Source organism: Mesoplodon bidens, assembly GCF_964165515.1.
Source record: "Mesoplodon bidens genome assembly, chromosome: 19".
Classification (NCBI taxonomy): Eukaryota; Metazoa; Chordata; class Mammalia; order Artiodactyla; family Ziphiidae; genus Mesoplodon; species Mesoplodon bidens.
The window spans coordinates 51,568,511-51,589,217 of record NC_138179.1 but is presented as its reverse complement, the minus strand read 5'-3'; the positions used below and the strand labels follow the sequence as shown (position 1 = coordinate 51,589,217).

General features: G+C 52.6%; 1 protein-coding gene across 3 annotated transcripts in view; it reads right to left on the bottom strand.

Moving 5' to 3' along the window:
* Nucleotides 1–11,246, bottom strand: part of ACLY (ATP citrate lyase) — a 43,007-nt gene extending 31,761 nt beyond the window's left edge. For 2 of the 3 annotated variants that reach the window (XM_081220662.1, XM_081220664.1), the window contains exons 1-7: nt 11,095–11,246; nt 5,970–6,151; nt 4,430–4,552; nt 2,649–2,711; nt 2,003–2,193; nt 1,461–1,540; nt 278–408 (exon numbers count right to left, since the gene is read on the bottom strand). In XM_081220662.1, the coding sequence (XP_081076788.1) occupies nt 278–408; nt 1,461–1,540; nt 2,003–2,193; nt 2,649–2,711; nt 4,430–4,552; nt 5,970–6,128 (747 nt within the window). In that variant the 5' untranslated portion in view covers nt 6,129–6,151; nt 11,095–11,246. The remainder of the gene's footprint in view (nt 1–277; nt 409–1,460; nt 1,541–2,002; nt 2,194–2,648; nt 2,712–4,429; nt 4,553–5,969; nt 6,152–11,094) is intronic. The other variant, XM_081220663.1, reaches the window with a different exon arrangement.
* Between the last annotated feature and the right edge of the window lie 9,461 nt (nt 11,247–20,707).

Genomic DNA, 20,707 nt, shown 5'->3' with positions numbered 1-20,707 from the left:
AGCCACTCAGAATTACCGAGAAACAACAAATCAGGTCATGAGCCCAGGGAGGTTGATTGAGAGGAGAGTCTAAAAGGATCTCCGGCCGGGAGTCAGAGGCTTGGCTGACCCCCACACCCTCCTCCTCCAGGGTTTTAAAAAAATTAAATGGCTCTTGGCCTTCCTTTCCTGCCAAATACATAGCCCACAAGGGTTGCCAAATGCTCACAGGAGATCAATCACCCCCCCACCCCACCGGTCCCCCTCACTCTCCATCTCCTCCCCAAACCAGCCTTACCTCTGGATAAGCCTCCCGCCCGAAGGGGGGAGGGAACTCTATATCACCCCACTTCACTTTGCAGATGTAGTCGGCAGTGGCGTCCACCTTGGCGGCCAAGTCAAGGACGTAGACGCCATCTTTGGTCACTACTTTAAGAAAAGAAGGGACAATCAGACATGGGCCCTAGCAGAGATGACCATCAACCTCCAACCCCCTCTAGACTTCCCCACACACCGCTCCCATGGGGGACCACCCAGGCCTAACGACTCTCTAGCTCAACAAGAAACCAGATTGGTCCTTATGGAGACACAGCTTTTCCCCCATTCAAGGAAAAACAAATTCTACGAGACCAGTCCCCGCTCCCTGAGCTGTAGGTAATAGGGCAGGAACGTCTGTTTCAGTTGCCATGGCAATTTTTAAGCATTTTTACAAAATGCTATCCTCCATGCCTTAAACGTCTAACTATTCACCCACCACAACCCTGCTATTTACCAAAAAAGTGTTTGAGGCACAGTCGCTAAGGCCCCTGGGTGCACACACCAGGGTCTCCTAGGGTCCGGCGAGAAGTGGGAAGCCGTGGGCTCACTGGGCCCCCCAGCCAGCAGGATTCATTCACTGCCACCTCACTGGAGTCCATTTCCCTTTCCCCCAGGGCCATTTAGCTAATTAAGTCAGCACAGAGCCATCTGGTCCATTCCCTAGTTGGAATCTGAATCAGGACTTTGCCCTACGGAAGCCCCGGCCAGAGCCAGCCCACGCCACCTGCCTCCTTCACAGCGTGAGAGGCTTCGCCCAGATCTTTCCAGCCTTGGGGGTCAATGATGGACCAAGTCCTGGAGGGGGAGGCGGGGCGGGGGTCTCCGAGGCACCAAGAGGAAGGTAGGGTCTGACTGGTCAGGCGGATGCAGGGGCAGCTCAGCTCCTGGTAGGACAGCCTAACCCACTGGCAGAAGAGCCACAGAGCAGAGTCAGATCATAACCAGGACTTCCCCATCACAGAAGAAAGAAACTGGAGTTGGCGAAAAGAGGAATGATTGTGGCCTCCTGCGAGCTCAGGAACAGGAGCCTGGAGATCCCTCCGCCCACGCACAGCTGTCTGCGCCGCCCCCTGCAAGTGGGGGTCTGGTCCTCGGAACGTCAAGGCCAGGGTTACCATAGGTACTGGGACTCTGCCCTGTCCCACCCCAGCAGAGATAGTTACCAAGGGGGTTGATCTCGAGGTAGGTGAAGTACAGATCCTCATAGAAATTGAAGAGGCCGGAGATAAAGCTGGCCAGAATCCTACAGGGGGAGGCAGAGAGGGACTGTCAATCCGTGGCGGAGTGGCTCAGTAGCAATCTCTCACTGTCACTGACAGCTCCACTTGCCAACACCCACCCCGCTGACCCCTCACTTTCCGCTCCAAACCCCGCTCCCCAGACATCACTCTTCAGCCGCTGAGGCGGAAGGGAGCTGTCTGGCATGCAGCAGGCGGAGGACACGCGCCAGACAGGCAAGGGCACGGAGGTGAGGGACGCTGACGCACGTTTCAGTCTGAGCCGGCCTCCCCTCCACCCGCAGCACCCCTCCTGGGGGCAGGGAGTGGCGGTGCCTGCCTCCTGCTCCCCACCTTCCGGCCAGATGCTGGGGCGGCGCAGTGGGTGCCCAGACACGGAAGACCACTCTGCTTTCCCCACTCTGTGCCCAGAGCTGTCGGCCTTCCCCGTTCCTCCGCTGCCACCTCCCTGCCATCCCTCACTCAACTCTTTCTTGTCTTCGGGGGCGTGGACCAACAGGTGTTTCTTGATGCCCTCAAGATTCAGCTTCTCGTCCACACCAACGAGCAGTTTCTGGGCTTTGGCGTCCACGTCACCCACATCCACCCCGCCTTCGTGGTGGAACAGGACGTAGTCCCCTTCTCGGGTAGCATAGATGCAGGCGTAGAACTCCTCCTCCTTACGGGGGAAGAGAGCACCACGTGGGTGAGGGGCCCAACCCCGGTGGTATCATTTCTAAAACCCCGTAGACACCTCTCACCAGGTAAGAGCAGGTCACCATCTTCCCCTTGAGGACAAGAGACAAGCGGTCACTGCCTTGCTGGCTGACGGTCCAGACTGAGCCAACGTGACCTGCTCTGGGGGAAGGGGTCCTGCCTTCAAGTCCTTCTCATCCCAGCACTGGGAAGTCCCCTCTGTTACCAGCCTTGATTCCTTCCTGCTGCAAACTAAGCCCTTTCCTTCATCTCTGGACTCCCTGCTCCGCAGCACCCTCAAACCCTTAGCACCGCGTCAGAGACTCTGGTCCCTTTGGTTCTTCTCCAGCAGCTTGATTTCTCCTTCATCATTTTAGGGTCAGCAGACACAAAGCTCCCAGAGGGAGAAGACCCACCTGGGAGCCACTTCACACATACCTGAGTGTGGGGGACAAAGGGTTCGATCAGAAAGTTCTTGAGGAAGCCTCTGGCCTTGCCAACCTAGAGATTGAGGGAGATAAAGCTTAGACCAGGAGGCATGTCTTGCTCGCAGGGCAGGAGGAAGGATCGCCCTCTGGTCCCTCCACCTCGCCCTCCCATCAGAGGTGGGGCCCAGGCACTACTGACAGGACACCTGCCAGAAAGAGATCTTTCCAGAAACCAGGGCAATGGGCTCAAGAGGTCTTCGTGAGATCTCCTCTTCCACCCACCGCCTCGTGCCAGCTACACTTCAACGCTGACCTCACACATTCTTTCCTGCCTCCTCTGGAGGATGATAAATGAGCTGCAACATCACCCCGCCCCCAAAGGCAGAGATGAGGAGCATCTCCCCCTCTGCTGTGCCACAAATTAAAGCGCTCAGACAAATCAAGGCGATCTATCCCAGAGCTCAGGCAGGGAGACCGAGCCCCAGAACAGGAGTCTAGGCGCAGGGGATGGCTCGGAGTGGGGAGAGAGGGGAGCTGGACAGGGAAAACTTTTCCACACAGGCTTTCCAGGCTGAGGACAACAGGCCTGCAGAGCTAATCAGTTTGAGTGGGTCCCTGGCAGCAGCCGAGGCGAGACAGCCCTCATCCCTCCCAGCATGTGCCGAAGCCCCCGCCCACCCATGCGTGCGTCATTGCTGAGTCAGGACCAGACAGTGATCCATCAGAGGTAACGAGCTGCTCCTGCCGGGGTCACCGTTGCTGCCAGCTCACAGGTCCCTGACGTCCCCCTCCCGACAGACAGCTGAGGAGGAGGAAGCACGAGGACCTCCCTGGGGACACTGCTCAGCCCCCAACCCTGCTGCGCTCTCCCCAGAGGCCTGGGGGCGCAAAGGTCAAGATCCCTCTGCCCCGGGGCCTGTGTATAACGTCAAGGATCCCTCTTTACCCACGAGAGCCAGAAACTGGGAAATTAACAGGAAGAGCCCATTTGAGGAAGGCCAGTAAGAAGGAAGATGGCTCCATCACCATCTTCATCCGACTCCTGGGCAACCAAGTTAGAGAAGAGCTCAACCCTGGTCCCTGGTCACCCCAGATGCGACAAAGCCAGGTATGGACAGCACCTCCTCCCCAGTGTAAGCCAAGCCTCAGCTTCCTCCCTCCCTTCAGTTCTCCAGCTCCTTCTGGGAGAAGAAAAAGAAATGCAGTTTTATCTCTGGGCATCACTTAGCCTTCCTAAGCCGTATTTCACTTTAACTGTCTCATCTACAGAGTTGAAATGGATCAACGAGCTGGGGGAAGGCAAGAGTTAAGTTTACACTTCAGTATTATTGTTTCCTCCTCCTAGGTTCTTGGCCCAAGAACGTCTCTGCCTAAATGATTCTGCATCTCCCTTCTTCAAGTTTTTTTTTTTTTTTTTTTTTACCCACCCGCTTACATACGCAGGTCGTGACAAGCTACCCTACCCTTTCTGGAGATTGAAAAGAAAGGAGTTCCCGGAACAGCTCTCAGAGTCCCATCTCCGCGACTGTTGTCCAAGAAACAGACCATTTCCGCCTGGCTCTCAGACTGTACTGGGGTTACCTGTACAGCACACCTTGCCACTCCCCGACGGGGGAGCCGGGAACGAGCACCAAGGCGGCCCTGCTGCCTAAGGCAGCTCTGCTGGGCTCCTGCCTTCCCCAGGCTGCAATCTGACCGGCTGTGGGGGTGAGCCACAGTGCTGATCTGGGGGCGACCACATTTGCTTCTGTTACCACAGCACATCCACCCCGACCCTACACCCAGACTCACTGTGGCCTCGTGTCCCAGCCGTGGCTTCAGCCAGGACTTGACTCCGTCCAGGGTGAGGTTGACCCCAACTAGGCCCAGCTTTCCACGCCGTTTGATCAGCTGGTCTGGCTTAACCACCAAGCTCTGGAGTAAGAGGGGTTTGTATTTACAGCGAAGGAAGGACAGGGGAGAGGAAGAGGTGACACTTTGGGGACCCAAAGCACAGCGTAGCCTGGTGGCCTCCAACCCACTCCAGCCCCAGAGCGACTTACACCCCACCTTCAAGGTCAACTCCCAGAAGCTCCCCTCACCTACCCCGGCCAGTATCTGTCTTTTTTTTTTTTTTCTTTCTTTTTTTTTTTTTCCTTTTTGCCGTACGCGGGCCTCTCACTGCAGTGTCCTCTCCCGTTGCGGAGCACAGGCTCCGGACGCGCAGGCCCAGCGGCCATGGCTCACGGGCCCAGCCGCTCCGCGGCATGTGGGATCCTCCCGGACCGGGGCACGAACCCGTGTCCCCTGCATCGGCAGGCGGACTCTCAACCACTGCGCCACCAGGGAGGCCCAGTATCTTTCTTTTACCAACCAGGAATCCAAAGCCACCCTCGCCCAGGATGGGGTCTGGCAGAGCAGGTGCTCACTGAATACGTGCTGAATGGGTAAGTGATTCCCTACCCTCCCTATGTGGTATCTTAGCTGCATTCAACTCCTCAGAATGTGGACTAGCACCTGTGTTTCAAAAGAAGGAACAGAGACAGCCTTGGGGTGACAAAGGACCTTTGAGGACATCTGGTCAACCCGATCCCAGGCTTTGAACCCTGTCTCTAAGACCAACAAGCAGCCCCTAGCCACTGCTCCCACACCTCCAGGACCAGGAAGTTCACCGCCTCCGGAGGCAGCTTGCTTTGTGGTTTGGGCTGCCTCATGGTGGGAGGGCACCTGCCTCCCTGAGCGCCTCCCCGTACTGGTCCCAGTCCCGCCCTCTGGGACCTGCCAAAGAAGTCTAAGCTTCCAGACACCGTCCCAACCACAGCCCTGCAGACATCTACAGAGAGGCGCCTCTAGTCCAGGGTGGATCCCATCAGCCATTCTACCCTAAGTACGGCGTCACACTTCCTCATGGCCCTGACATATTCCTGAATAGGGTGGATGTTTTTCAGTGAGCAACTACCAAGTGCCAGGCAGCACACTGAATACTTTCCAGACATTGTTACTAATCCTTAAACTCAGTGTTTGAGTGTTATGCCCATTTGACAGATGGGAAATCTAAAACTCTAGCGAGGTGAAATGGCTTGCCCCAGGCCACAAGGTTAACGTGTAGAGAGCTGCCATCTGAACTCCGGTTTGTCCAGTTCCAGTCCAGGCTCTGTACGCCGTGCCAGGGGACCTCAGCATGCAGGGCCCGGGGCCAAACACAAAACGTGCTCAGCCCCCTGCACCCTGCCCACCCATGCAGACCGGCTGCCATCACATGCCCCGGGGGGACATCTCCAGCAAACCGGCTGCTTTCTCTTCCTGGGACTCTCGGCCTGGAGAAGGGGCTCAGGCCGGGGGGCAGGCTCACCTGGCTGAGCAGCCACGGGTGGTCCTGCAGCAGGTGGGCCCAGTCAGTGTCAGGGGTGACCCGGGCATACTTGAACCGGTTCTGGATGGCCGAGGTGGTGCAGATGTACTTGTAGAGGAGTTCTTTGCCTGTCTGCTCGGAGATCGCCTTGGCCGACATGGCTGCGGAGGGCCCTGCTCTACCTGGTGGGGTGAGAGGGGCTGGTCAGAGGGGGTGAGGAGATGGAGGTGCTATCTTCTCCAGCAGGGCAGACCCACGCCCAGCTGCCCCCAGACTGTAATACCCGATCTCAGCGTTTCTCCGAGGGAGAAGAGGGCCGCCCCAGGGGGAGGGATGGAAGGGAGATCTCAAACAGCGCTTCTCACATCATAGGAGGAGGATCGGGAAATGATGGTGGAGAAAAACATGGGTGGCATTTATTTCCCCAGGGACTCTTGGCCTCCACCCCCTCTAGGAAAACTAGCTCACCCGAGACCACAGTCACCCTGGCACAGAGGAAGCCGGATGGGGAGACCAGGAAGAGCAGGGATGTGACCCAAACCTGAGTGCTAGTCCCACCCGAGGTGGACATACAGACACTGAAACACACCCTTTGGTTCTGTGACCTGTGGGGAACACGGCCAAACTGCGCAATGCTGGCCTTACACGCCCTCCACGTTTGGTCTCCCCGACACCCAGACTCACCCACTTCACACTCTTATACACATCACCAGCCTGAAGGCTGGGCAAGCAAGTCTACTTAGCCTCACGCAGGACCAAGCCCCCAAGGAGCAAAGAGGAAGAGTCACGTCAAAGCCCATTTCTCCCAGGACACTAGACTCCTACCCAAGTTCAGAGCAGAAACAGGCTGGGGGAACTGTGACTTTCAGTGCATCCCACCCACCCCACTGCGTCATCCAGCTACTAATTTAGAGCAAAACAGAGGCCTCTCTGGGGACCACCCATACTGGTCACTTCTAACTGAGCCAGAGTTGGGAGAAGAGGCAGAAATCATCCTCAGTCACATGTATGTGAGCCCTGGGAGGGACATGGAGATTTATGGCCTTGTTTCTTAGATGAGGAATAAAACCTCAGAGGGGTTCAGATAACTTGTCCAAGAAGCCTAATTAATAAGCGGGTTGGGCGGGGAGGACTTCCCTGGTGGTGCAGTGGGTAAGAATCTGCCCGCCGATGCAGGGGACACGGGTTCGAGCCCTGGTCCGGGAAGATCCCACATGCCGCGGAGCAACTAAGCCCGTGCACCACAACTACTGAGCCTGCGCTCTAGAGCCTGTGAGCCACAACTACCGAGCCTGAGCCCTAGAGCCCGTGCTCCGCAACACAAGAAGCCACCGCAATGAGAAGCCCGCGGGTCACAACTAGAGAAAGCCCACACGCAGCAATGAAGACCCAACGCAGCCAAAAAAAAAAAAGCCTTAGGTCCCCTGCTTTTTTTTTTTGGCTGTGTTGGGTCTTCGTTGCTGCGCGCAGGCTTTCTCTAGTTGTGGCCAACGGGGGCTACTTTTTGTTGTGGTGCACGGGCTTCTTATTGCGGTGGCTTCTCTTGTTGCAGGGCATGGGCTCTAGGTACATGGGCTTCAGTAGTTGTGGTGCACGGGCTTGGTTGCTCTGCGGCATGCGGGATGTTCCGGGACCTTCTGGGATCAGGGCTAGAACCTGTGTCCCATGCATTGGCAGGCGGATTCTTAACCACTGCCAAACCAGGGAAGTCCGGGACCCAAGGCCTGAACCCAAACCCTCTCACTCCTGGTCCCCAGAAAACCCACACCTCAGCCCTAGAGAAAAGACCAGTTCTCCAAGGACCAGGCCATTTCCCCTACCTTCACCTCACAGAAGAGTCTCTGATGACAAGTTCTTCATATTCCCTCCCCATCGCTTTGTCCTGACACACCCATTCTCCCTTGGTAGTGCCAGGAGCGATTTGGGGAGAGAAAGGGTGGGGAGACAGGGAGGGAAAGGAAACCAAGTGATTCGTGCCAAGAGCTTGGCCAGATCAGGAAAAGTCACTCCTGCCTCTCCAACAAAGACCCAGAACTGAAGTTGTTGAATTTGCTGGGGGAGAAAAGTCAAGTGTAAATGAAGGAGGGTGGAACTTGAGGCCTGCCTGGTTTACACACTCAGGAAAGCTGGTCTCCATTCCCAGTTCCAGGGGCCACTCTGCACCTCCCTCCCAAAAGCCAGGCTGGGCCTCAGGTTCTCACCCTGGCTTGGCTGGCTCCCTCAGCCTCCCAGCTAGTCTCCAGCTCGGCACAATGGGTGCATTCAGTCTGGTGTCTGGCCCAAAGTCGGGTAGCTGGGAAGGGGCTCAAAGGAGACGTTCCCTTGTCTCACCTTTCCCTGGGATGACTTCCGGCTCCTTCTCAGCATCAGTTTCCGAAGGAGGTACCTCAACCAGCCCCACAGCCTCACAGCCCTCCACCCCCACCCACTCCAGCTCCATTTCCCAACCTCCTTGACTCAGACCAGAAAAACTGGTCCTGAGATCAGATGGGTACACGTGCCCCTACCCCCCTCCCAAACAGAGTGCAGCCCAGGGCAGATCAAGCAGAGAAAGGAGGGGGCAGCCGCTGACCACCCTTAGCAGTTCAGACACATCAGCCGCCGGCAGATCACAGATTCCAGGAGAAAGGAAGCCCCTCGCTAAGCCTCTCCAGCAGAGGGCACTCCCAGAACAACAAGCCCCCAAACCTGGCACCTCCCCAAACAGAGACCCAACTTTGGAAAGAACACGGATGAGCAACGGGACCTTCTGCAGCTGAAAAAAAAAAAAAAAAAATCACAATTTTCTTGAGCCCTTGTTCAAATCTCAGATCCAAGAACTCAGCTTCAACCAATCCTCGGGAGGGGATGGGAGAGAAGACAACAGGGGATGATACAGGATAGAAAAGCTTTGCCAGTTCACCCAAACAGATCTGCCACTAGAGCACTGTGGCTTAGATGGGGAAGGCCCTCTCAAAGCCCAGACAGAGAATTTACAGACAGAATAAAAGCACGGAAAGAATCTGGCCTCTGCGTGTTCAAGACACGGTAAGAAGGCTCACAAAGCCAGGGAGTGGACTGGGTGGAAAGAAATCCACAAGTTTAATCATTCAGTAGGGTCTCTCTAGGGCAGTGGCTCTTAACCTATCTGAGGTCTCAGACTCTTCTGAGCACCAGAAGAAAAGCCCAGAAAAATGTGCACATACCCAGTTGTGCATATACCATTTCAAGGTGGTGACCTATGACCATGATCTGACGGCCCAGAGACCAAGAGCTGAGAACATCTGCTCAAGTGACAATAGGACTTAACGTGTATACCAGTCTGGGCTGGGGACACAACACAACACACACACACACACACGCACACACCACTACAGAGTCTTGGGCTGCCTCCTCAGGAACTGAATAACTGAATGTGCTATCAAACTGGTGAGAGACGGTTTCAGGGCAGAGCTAAGACCCCAGGGCTCCACTCTAGAGTCCCAGAAACTGTTACTTAGCTAAATGTGGGAGAAATCATGCCAAGGAACCTGAAAACATACACACAGACACAGACACACACACACACACACACACTCACACTCTCTCTCTCTCTCTCTCTCAATCCAAAGGAGGGACCTTCTGAGCAGAATGGGGTCTTTTCTGCAGACAGGATAAGTGGCCCAGAACTGAGTTCATCCACAGCAGCCACCGAGGGCAGAAGCGGCCCACAGAGAAGGATGAATGAAAGGAGCCTGTTCCCCAGGACTGTATCCCTGGGACACAGCCAGTGGAGAGGAACCACTGGGGATGCTACTTATGGTCTCTGTGGGAAGGACAAAGAGCACTTATTTTAAGGTTAGTATCCGTAGGACTGGGATTTTTTTTAAACGACAGGCAATCCCTGGAGTAACAGGAGGGGCAGAATTCTGGGGGTCCCCTACTGCAGCAAACATAGTGGAGAATGGGGGTGGAGGCACCAACCACCCAGCTCAGTGTCTGAGGGCTGTTCCCATCACCATCCTCCAAGCTGCTTAAGGAGCGCTTAAAAACAACAAAAAACACAACAACAGCAGCAGCAGCAGCAGCTCTTTAAAAGGTGAAAACAACCCTCCGGGCAGCTGGGTCGACCAGCTGTCCTTCACCCAACATTTCAGAATTTCAGAAACCCAATGATCTGAGCTGGCTGGAACCCAGAGCAAAGTTAAAGGGTGGAGAGAGAAGCGGGCTGTGGGCTGGCTGACCAAACTGTGCTATGCACTGCTCCCCTCCCACCCACCCCCAAAATCCTCTTCCCAGGCAGACTCCGGAGGACCACCTAATGGCAGAACTCCTTGGCACTTCACAGTATCTGCCAAGGTTGGAGAGGGCAGCTGGCGCCGCGACTGGCCCTCGGCCAAGCCCAACAGGAGGGCGGCGGCAGCATCCTCCAGCCCCTTGAGGACCTTGCCTCGACCAAGCTCGGCATCAACGCCAAGGGTGGGGAGGGAGACGGGTACCCCGGCCATCTGTCGCTTAGCGGCTGGGCCCGACGGCACCTCCAGAGCTAGGAGGGTCTTTCCTGCGCCGCCGATCCAAGGCTAGGTCCTCGTGGCGAGGCCTGGGTCGGCCCGGCCCCATGTGGCCCGCAGCGGCTGCGTGCCCCGCTCGCTCCCTCCACTTCGGCGCGGGGCTCAGTCGACTCCACAGAACTAAGAGGAAGGGCCTGAGCCCGGCTTATGAGGGGTAGGAGTGGGGAAACTAGCCACTACTTCCCGTCCCCGGCATCCGGTGGGAGGGACCCAGATGGGGGAAAGAGGTGGCCGGATAAAGCCCGACGAGGCTCGATGACTGGCCCCGGGGGGTGGGGATGAGGGGCTCCAGTTAGGGGCAAATGCAATTCGGCGGAGGGGAGACAGGCAAGGACGGCGGCAAGCCCTGTGCAAACTCCCAGGAACTGGAATGTGGAGGCGTGGGGGGGGGGAGGGGGCGACACGAGGCAACCAGCCGGGATCCCGGCGAGGGCTAACCTAAAGCTTAAGACCCTCAAAACTTCCAAGCAGGTGCAGGGAGCGCGCGTGAGCCCGAAGCCGGCTTCTGGGGAGGCGGTTCCGGGTTGGGGGAGGGAGGCAGGAAGCTCCGGGACCAGGTGAGGTCCATCTCGCGAAAGCAGTCGCCCGCCACTCACCACTCTGCGAAAGCCTGTGCGCGGCGCTCGGTCTACAGGACCCCGAACACCGCCACTACAGCGAGCGCTCCAGCCTCCCGCGGCCGCCCGGAATCCGGCTTTTGTCCGGGCCCTGGCGGGCTTCTCCCCGCCCCCATCGGCACACGGCGCGAGCCGCCCGGCGATTGGTCATACGCGTTCCCTAGCCTGAGCTCCAGGGCTGCTCCCAATTCGCTGCCCGGCATAGCCCCGCCCCCGAGGCCGGGCCCCAGTGGCTGTTGGGACTTGTAGTCCCGCTGGTGCGTCTGTCCCAGACCGCTGGCCGGCACCGCCTCTCCGGAGCCTGCCAGGACGGGGAGGGGTCGGGGGCGGGGCCTCGGGTGGGGAGATGGGCCGGGCTACACTGGGAGGAGAACGTAGGAGGCTGGGGGCAGTGGCCTGATCGCTTAGGAGGTGGGCGGACCGCCGCTGCGATGGGGGAGTTGGGGAGGGGGGCTGGGGTGTCAACCGAAAGGGCTGTATAGCAGCTTTGGGGACCCGGAGTCTCCTTCCTGTCTCCCCGGGGGAGAAACTGACGTCCGTATCCCCGCAGCCTGAAATCGGCCACACCGAACCCAGGTGCTTAGACCAGGTATTTAAGCAGCCGTGGTAGACTGCTTTCCCATTTGCACGTGGACCTTCTTCGTTGAGCTGGTGGGGCGAGGCAGAGAGCTGAGGCTTATAGATTAGACCTCCCAAAGTGCGTGGGATAGGGCGGAGGACTGGGTGAGCAGGTGGGGCTAGAAAGGCGTCAATCACACCACCTTGCGTCCTACTCACCTGCTCACCTCAGCGCAGAGCTGAGAATTCAACGGGAGATTCTAGCACAGAGCTGGGCCCATCTCGCTGGTCTCCTGCTCCCGCCCCTCCCCCCACAATCCCACGCTTAGACACAGCAATGAACGGACTGCTGCCTTCCCCCTCTCCATTACCTGTGAGACAGACTATATTTTCCAAGTCAAACTCTGGGACACCCGGCCTGACAGGTGCTGGTGAACTTGTGGGGCAGTATTTTTGAAATCAGACAGTCCTGGAAACCAAGACATATATTTACTGCTGCAACATTCTGGAGCTTTGCTATGTCCACCCCAGTCCTCTAGGTCTCCCGAGCTGCTCCCTGACCCTAACAGCTGTCTAGCTCCAGGAAGGAGGATCATGCGCTGAACAGCTCAGGTGAAGGGGTCAGCCCAGTGTGCAGAGAATCCGCATGGCCGTGTCCCTGCCAAGCACTGGGGTCATACACTGTACACTGTAACGATGTTGACATTCTCGTGCACAAAAACTCTGCCAAACCCTTCTCCCTGCAATCCAGTCATAGCCAGGAATGGGGCAGCTAAACTTGCTGCCCATGCCTGAACAAAGTGACCCCTGTTGATGTCACTTTCCGGCCCCTTCCCTCGGGCATCTTTTTGAAATAGCAGTTCCTCAACTCCCCTCTCCTCTTGGTCATAAAGAGTCTTCTGGGCTTCCCTGGTGGCGCAGTGGTTGAGAGTCCGCCTGCCGATGCAGGGGACGCGGGTTTGTGCCCCGGTCCGGGAGGATCCCACATGCCACAGAGCGGCTGGGCCCGTGAGCCATGGCCGCTGAGCCTGCACGTCCGGAGCCTGCGCTCCACAGCGGGAGAGGCCACAACAGTGTGAGGCCCGCGTACCGCTAAAAAAATTTTTTAAAAACTAAAGTCTTCCACTCCTACATGGAGTGAGCTCCACCCCTACCAAGAATCTCCCCAAATGGCATCAATCTTGGAGAAAGATCACCTCATCACAGCTAAAGAAAGCATCTCCTGGGCTTCCCTGGTGGCGCAGTGGTTGAGAGTCCGCCTGCCGATGCAGGGGACACGGGTTTGTGCCCCGGTCCGGGAAGATCCCACGTGCCACGGAGCGGCTGGGCCCGTGAGCCATGGCCGCTGAGCCTTCGCGTCCGGAGCCTGTGCTCCGCAGCGGGAGAGGCCACAACAGTGAGAGGCCCGCGTACCGCCAAAAAAAAAAAAAAAAAAAAAAAAGAAAGCATTTCCTATGAAGGTACTCCTTTTCTGGCCTTCGTGGATAGCAACTCAGGATCTTCATGGGCTAGTGGGAAGATTGCAGTCAGGGGGAATCAACTGCGTAGCAATTATCCTTCTGGTTAGAAAGATACACTCATCCAAACAACAAGGTCCTACTGTATAGCACAGGGAACTATATTTAATATCCTGTGATAAACCATATGGAAAAGAATATTAAAAAGAATACATATATGTATAACAAACACTTTGCTGTACAGCAGAAATTAACACAACATTGTAAGTCAACTGTACTTCAACAAAATTAAAAAAAAAAACAAAATACTCATCCAGAAACAGGCATCCAAGTAGAACATAAACTGTAACAAACTTTGTATATCAACTTGACAATGTGGAGAAAAAATTTAAATGCACATGCCCTTTGCCCCAGCAATTCCACTTCTAACAATTTATCCTGCAGATATATTTGCAGATGTACATGTTTTCTTCATTGCCGTCTCTCCAGCGCTTTGAGTGGGGCCTGGTACATAGTAAATGCTCAATAAATATTTGCTGAGTGATTACGTGCCCCATCTAGATGTTGCTGCACCCAAGTCTGACTAGTCCTGGGCAGGACAACAAGAAAGTAACTATCCAAGGAGTGAGGGAGGAGAGGTGCTGGCCAGAGTGTCCATGAGCCAATCACTGAGGTTTTTCAGTTCTCTCAGTGGTCCCATTCCAGGCCCTACCCCCAACCTCGCCCGGGAAGACTCCCTCATTACCTCACCATGCCCTCACAGAGGCTCCCTCTGCTTCAGATTAATCAATCTGGGCCCCATCTTCTCATCTTTCTGTTCTCTTTTGATTTTCCCTTTTGAATCACTTCCCTCCTCTTTTAGACTGGGCAGAGGACAGGTCCATGTCACTGGGTACCATCTCTGAGCCCAGGCTTTGGGCATTCTATCTCAGTTTCAGGAGCCTTAGACTACCTAATGACTCCCTCCTAGGTTTTAATCCATTTTGGCTAATATTCATTGAGCACCTACTACGTGAAAGGCACGAGTGCTAGCTAGCACATACTCCTCACAGCAACCCCTTGCACGAAGTGTCATCATCATTTTGCAGATAAGCAACTGACCCTCTGCCACCAGGTCCCTTGCCTAGTCCACTACAACCTGCTGCAGGTGAAGAGGAGGGAAAGATAATCATATCCAGTGCATCTCCCCACTGGACGATAAGCTCCTCAAGACTCGGGAATGTGCCTTGTTCATTATGGCATCCCCAGTGCCCAGCATGGGGCTAGGCACATATTAGGCACTCACTGTATATATGACTGAATATACGCTGGAATGAATGTGTGAACGAAAGAAAGAAATCATGGGGGGACAGTAGGGGGAGGAGGGAGGAGATGCAGCCAGGAGGAGGGTCTACAGGAGTGTGCAGTTCTAAATCCACCTCTCTCTTGTGACAGCCAGAGACAGGGGCTTACAGCACAGACCCATCGTCCTCCACCCTGTGGAAAACCAGGGGGAGTTCTCACTCCTGCAACACTCAATGTTTTCCCAACACCAATTGGAGCCGAGGGCCCGTGTGCCCTGGAGAAGTGCCCCAGGGAGGGTCCACCAGAGCCAGCATCTGTACTCAGGAAGTATCTTCCAGCCAGACCATCCAATTCCTGGCTGGCCTCTTTCTAGTCACCTCCAACTTTACCCTCACCCTGTCTTAAAAATTGCTGCTGGCTCCTCCCCACCAGGTGTTTTCCTGTGAAATTCCCCCTTCTTTCAGGAAACGTTCCCCTAGGAAGGCAGTTTACCACTTTCTGTTCCAAGACAGAGCCTGCATGCCCCCTCCCTAACAGATCACTCAGGCTTGACCTTTACTTGGCATGTTTTACCTTATCTCTGAGTGAATTTGTCACTTTTGCCTCTTGTCTCTCTTTGCGTTCCATTTTGGGGAATTCTCTCAAGGGCAGGTAGAAGGTGTACAGATAAGAGCTTTCAAGCTCCATCAGGGCCAAAGTCTCTACCCTGACACCAATCTTTTTTTTTTTTTTAATATTTATTTATCTATTTGGCTGCACCTAGTCTTATGTGCAGCACACGGGATCTTTTAGTTGCAGCACATGGGATCTTTTAGTTGAGGCATGCGGGATCTAGTTCCCTGACCAGGGATCGAACCCGGGCCCCCTGCATTGGAAGCGAGGAGTTTTAAGCGCTGGACCACGAGGGAAGTCTCCCGACACCAATGTTAAGAGATATCCTGGGATGTTTGGAGGCCTCATCCCAAGCACAGGTTGCATTCTCCTCTCTCCCTCACAACTTAGGTGTGGTCGCAAGGATGCACAGCCCCAAGTGCTGCTTATTCAGGGCTCCTTGATGACAGATTCATAGAAAGTCAGAACCAAAAGAGACCTCAGAAATACTCTAGTCCAATTCTCTAATTTTATAAAGGAAATACAGGGGAAACTGAGGTCCAAAGAGGTGACCTTACTGCAGATGGGAGGGCAGATTGATGCAACTACTTTGGGGGACTTCCCTGGTGGCGCAGTGGTTAAGAATCCGCCTGCCAATGCAGGGGACACGGGTTCGATCCCTGGTCCAGGAAGATCCCACATGCCGCGGAGCAACTAAGCCCATGCGCCACAACTACTGAGCCTGTGCTCTAGAGCCCGCGAGCCACAACTACTGAGCCCGTGTGCTAAGACTACTGAAGCCCGCATGCCTAGAGCCCATGCTCCACAACAAGAGAAGCCACCACAATGAGAAGCCCATGCACCACAACTAGAGAAAGCCCACACGCAGCAACGAAGACCCCACGTGGGCAAAAAAAAAAAAAAAAAAAAAAAACTACTTCGGAAACCATTTGGCATTTATCTTATAAAATTAAAGAGTCACATACACTAAGACCCTGCAGCTTCACTCCTAGGTATGTACCCCGGAGACTCTCACACACATATGTGCGAGGACACACATGCAAGATTGTCCAAAAACTGGACAGAGCCCAGATGCCCATCAACAGTTGGATGGATGGATGGGTTGTGGTATATTCATACAAGGAAAAACTTGACAGAGAGCAGGGGAAAATGAATGAATTGCAGCTACCCACAGCAACATGAATGCGTCTCAAAAAACAAGTATTGAGCAAAAGAAAGCAGACCATAAAAACAGTTATGGTAGGATTCAACTCACATAGAGTTGAAACAAGCAAAACTAAATTGTATTATTTGGAATGGATACATAGGTGGAAAAACCACAGAGAAAAGCAAGGAAATGATTACTGAAAAAAAAAAAAAGGACAGTGGTTCTTTCATTTAATATGTATTTACTGAACTCCTGCAATGTGCCACATGCTATTCTGGACACTGGAGCAACAACAGTGAATGAAACAAGTAAAGGTGCTCACCCTGGGGAGCTCACCTTTTATCAGGGGAAACAGCAATAAACAATCATAAAATAAATAAAGAAGTTATAATAGTATATTGGAAGGTGGTGCTATGGAAAAAAGAAAAGCACAGAGGCTCAAGAATTCCCAAATCAGGGAGGGATAAATTAGGAGGTTGAGATGAACATATACACGCTGCTATATATATAGAACAGATAACCAACAAGGAGCTACTGTATATAGCACAGGGAACTCTACTCAATATTTTCTAATAACCTGTAAGGGAAGAGAATCTGAATATATATATGTATGTATAACTGAATCGCTGTGCTGTACACCTGAAACTAACACAATTTTATAATCAACATACTTCCATGAAAAGATTAATTAGTTAAAAAAATAAATGAGTAAACAATTCCCACGTTGGAAGCTGAGGGCAAGTAGGTTGCAGTATTATAGAGGATGGGCAGGGTTAGCCTCGTTGCAAAGGAGAGTCTGAGCAAATGCATGAAGAAGGGGAAAGTGTCAGTTAAGTGGTGGGGAGGGAGTATTCCAGCCCAGTCCCAGGCCCTTTGGAGCTGAGAGAACAGGCCAAGAGAAGGCCCTAAAGAAGGAGTCTAGCTGGTGTCTTCCTGCATGAGGAACAGCAAGGAGGCCAGGCGGCTGGAGCACAGGGCGTGATGGGGAGAGTAGCTTTTATTCTGAGTGAAATAGGAGACCGTTATAGGGTTTTAAACAGAGTGCCATGATCTGAGTTATATTTTAGAAGGAATATTCTGACTCCTGTGTTGAGAAGGAAGGGGACAAGTGTCGAAGGCGGAGACCTAGTTGGAAGGATCTTGCATTAATCCAAGAGAGAGACCGTGGGGGCTCCGACCAGAGCAGTAACTGGAAAGGTGGTGGTTACCTGGGTAGGGGTGGCAGTGCAGGGGTGGGGTTGCGACTGGGGAGGGGCCTCACAGGGAGCCCCCGTTGGCAATATGTTTCTTGACTTACCTGTGTGATGAATGCATGGGTGTTCATTTTATAAGTATCTATTAAACTGTACATGTATGTTTCAGTGATGTTTCTATACCTATGTTTTTTTTTGTTTTTTTTTTTTGCGGTACGCGGGCCTCTCACTGTTGTGGCCTCTCCCGTTGCGGAGCACAGGCTCCGGACGCGCAGGCTCAGCGGCCATGGCTCACGGGCCCAGCCGCTCCGCGGCATGTGGGATCTTCCCGGACCGGGGCACGAACCCGTGTCCCCTGCATCGGCAGGCGGACTCTCAACCACTGCGCCACCAGGGAAGCCCTATACCTATGTTTTAATTCACAGTAAATGAGGAAATAAAGAAGTAACATAAGGAGCCCAGCTAGTAAATGGCTGGGACAGGTTGGGGTCCAATTCCAGTGCCTTTTACCCTACCAATCCAACCCAAGACACGCGTCCCAGCTCAGTTCCCTTATATCCTGGTGCTGTGGCTTGGGGCAAACCCTGTCACCTCTCTCAGGCCCAGTGTTTCATCTGGGAAACCAGGAAAGTACTGCCTGGCTCCCTCCCTCCCTTGGGTGCTGTGAATATCACAAAGTGTTTTGTAAACTGCCAAAAAGCACACGTTACTGTTGCTGTTTTATTGAATTTAAAAAAACATCTTTACTGATATATAATTGAAGTACAATAAACTGTACATACTTAAAGTGTACCATTTGATGAGTTTTAACACATGCATACACAATGAAAATGTTACCACAATCAAGGTAATACACATATCCTTCACCCCGCAAAAGTCTCCTTCTACTCCTTTGTAATCTATCCCTCCCTGCCCTATACCTCCAAGTTCCCAGGAGACACCATTTTGCTTTTGGGCAATATAGATTAAGTTTGCATTTTCTAGAATTTTATATAAATGGAATTATATAGTCTTTTTTGTACGAATTCTTTCATTCAGCCTAATTACTTTGAGATTTATCCATGTTATGCATGTGTCAATAGTTCTTTCCTGGGCTTCCCTGGTGGCGCAGTGGTTGCTAATGCAGGGCACAGGGGTTCAAGCTCTGGTCTGGGAGGATCCCACATGCCGCGGAGCAACCAGGCCCGTGAGCCACAAGTACTGAGCCTGCACGTCTGGAGCCTGTGCTCTGCAACAAGAGAGGCCGCGATGGTGAGAGGACCGCGTGCCGCGATGAAGAGTGGCCCCCGCTTGCCACAACTAGAGAAAGCCCTCGCACAGAGACAAAGACGCACACTGCAAAAATAAATTAATTAATAAACTCCTACCCCCAACGTCTTCTTTAAAAAAAAAAAAGTTCTTTCCTTTTAATAGCTGCGTAGTATTCCATTACATGGATAAACTACAATTTGTTTATCCATTCACCAGTTGATGGATATGTTTCCAGTTTGGGGCTATTACAAATAAAGCTGCTATGAATGTTCCCATAGAGTTTTGATTTCTCTTGGGTAAATTCCTAGGAGTAGAATGGCTGGGTCATATGGTAAGTGTGTTGAACTTTTTTAGAAGCTGCCAAACCGTTTCCTAAAGTGGTTAAACCATTCTACATTCTCACCAGCAGTGTGTGAGAGTTCTGGTTGCTTAACGACCTCATCAACACCTGGTAAAGTCAGTCTTTTTCACTTTAACCATTATGGCGGGTGTGTAGTGGTGTCTACCTGTAGTTCTTTTTATTTATTTATTTGTTTATTTATTTATTTTTGGCTGTGTTGGGTCTTCACTGCTGCGCACGGGGTTTCTCTAGTTGCGGTGAGTGGGCGGTGGTTTCTCTTGTTGTGGAGCACGGGCTCTAGGAGCGTGGACTTCAGTAGTTGTGGCACGCCGGCTCAGTAGCTGTGGCGCACGGGCTTAGTTGCTACGCAGCATGTGGGATCTTCCCGGACCAAGGCTTGAACCCGTGTCCCCTGCCTTGGCAGATGGATTCTCAACCACTGCGCCACCAGGGAAGCCCCGTACCTGTGGTTCTTAATTTGTATTTTCCTAATGACATCGAGCATCTTTTCATGTGCTAATTGACCTTCCACATATCTTCTTCGATGAAATAACTATTAAAATCTTTTGGTCATTTTTTTATTTATTTGTTTTATTATGGAGTTGTAAGAGCTCTTTACTTATCGTACTTACAAGTTCTTTGTCAGATAGATGTTTTACAAATATTTTATCCCAGTCTGTGGCTTGCCTTTTAATTTTCTTAAGTGTCTTTTTGAAGAGCAAAGGATTTTCATTTTGATGACATCAAAGTTATTTTTTCTTTTTCATGTTTTTTTGCTCTATTATTTTCATCTATTTTTTTAATAGTTTTATAATTCGACCTCTTATATTTAAGTCTTTTGAGTTAATTTTTGTATGTAGTATGAGGTAAGGGTCAGCTTTTTGCTTATTTTGCTTTGTTTTGGCATATGGTCATCCAATTGTTCCAGCACCATTTGTCAAAAAGATTATTCTTTCCCCAGTGAGTTTCCTTAGCAACATTAATTGATCATATATGTGTGGATCTATTTATGGACTCTATTCTGTTCCATTGATCTATATATTGATCTTTATGCTAATGCCATTACTGTAGCTCTAAAGTAAGTGTGTCCTCATCTCCCTCACAGGCACACAGAACTTTGAATAACAATATCACTTTGTGTAGTCATTATTGTTTTTTGGGGGGTTTTAAAAATAAATTTATTGATTTAGTTATTTATGGCTGTGTTGGGTCTTCGTTTCTGTGCAAGGGCTTTCTCTGGTTGCGGCGAGCAGAAGCCACTCTTCATCGCAGTGCGCGGGCCTCTCACTATCGCGGCCTCTCTTGTTGCGGAGCACAGGCTCCAGACGTGCAGGCTCGGTAGTTGTGGCTCACGGGCCTAGTTACTCCACGGCATATGGGATCTTCCCAGACCAGGGCTCGAACCCGTGTCCCCTGCACTGGCAGGCAGATTGTCAACCACTGCGCCACCAGGGAAGCCCCGTCATTATTGTTTTATGCAACTCTCTCCCTGGCTAGACAGAACTCTTCCAGGAAAAAAATGTTGTTTTTTTATATTGGTACTAAAGGTATTCTTTTTTAAAATTAAACTTATTTTGAGATAATTACAGATTCATATGCAGTTTTAAGAAATAATACAAAGACATCCCATGTACCCTTTACCCAGTTTCCCCCAATGGTAACATTTTGAAAACCTTTAGTGCAATATCTCAACTAGAAAATAGACACAGATCTTATTCAGGTTTCGCCACCTTTACACGTACTCATTGGT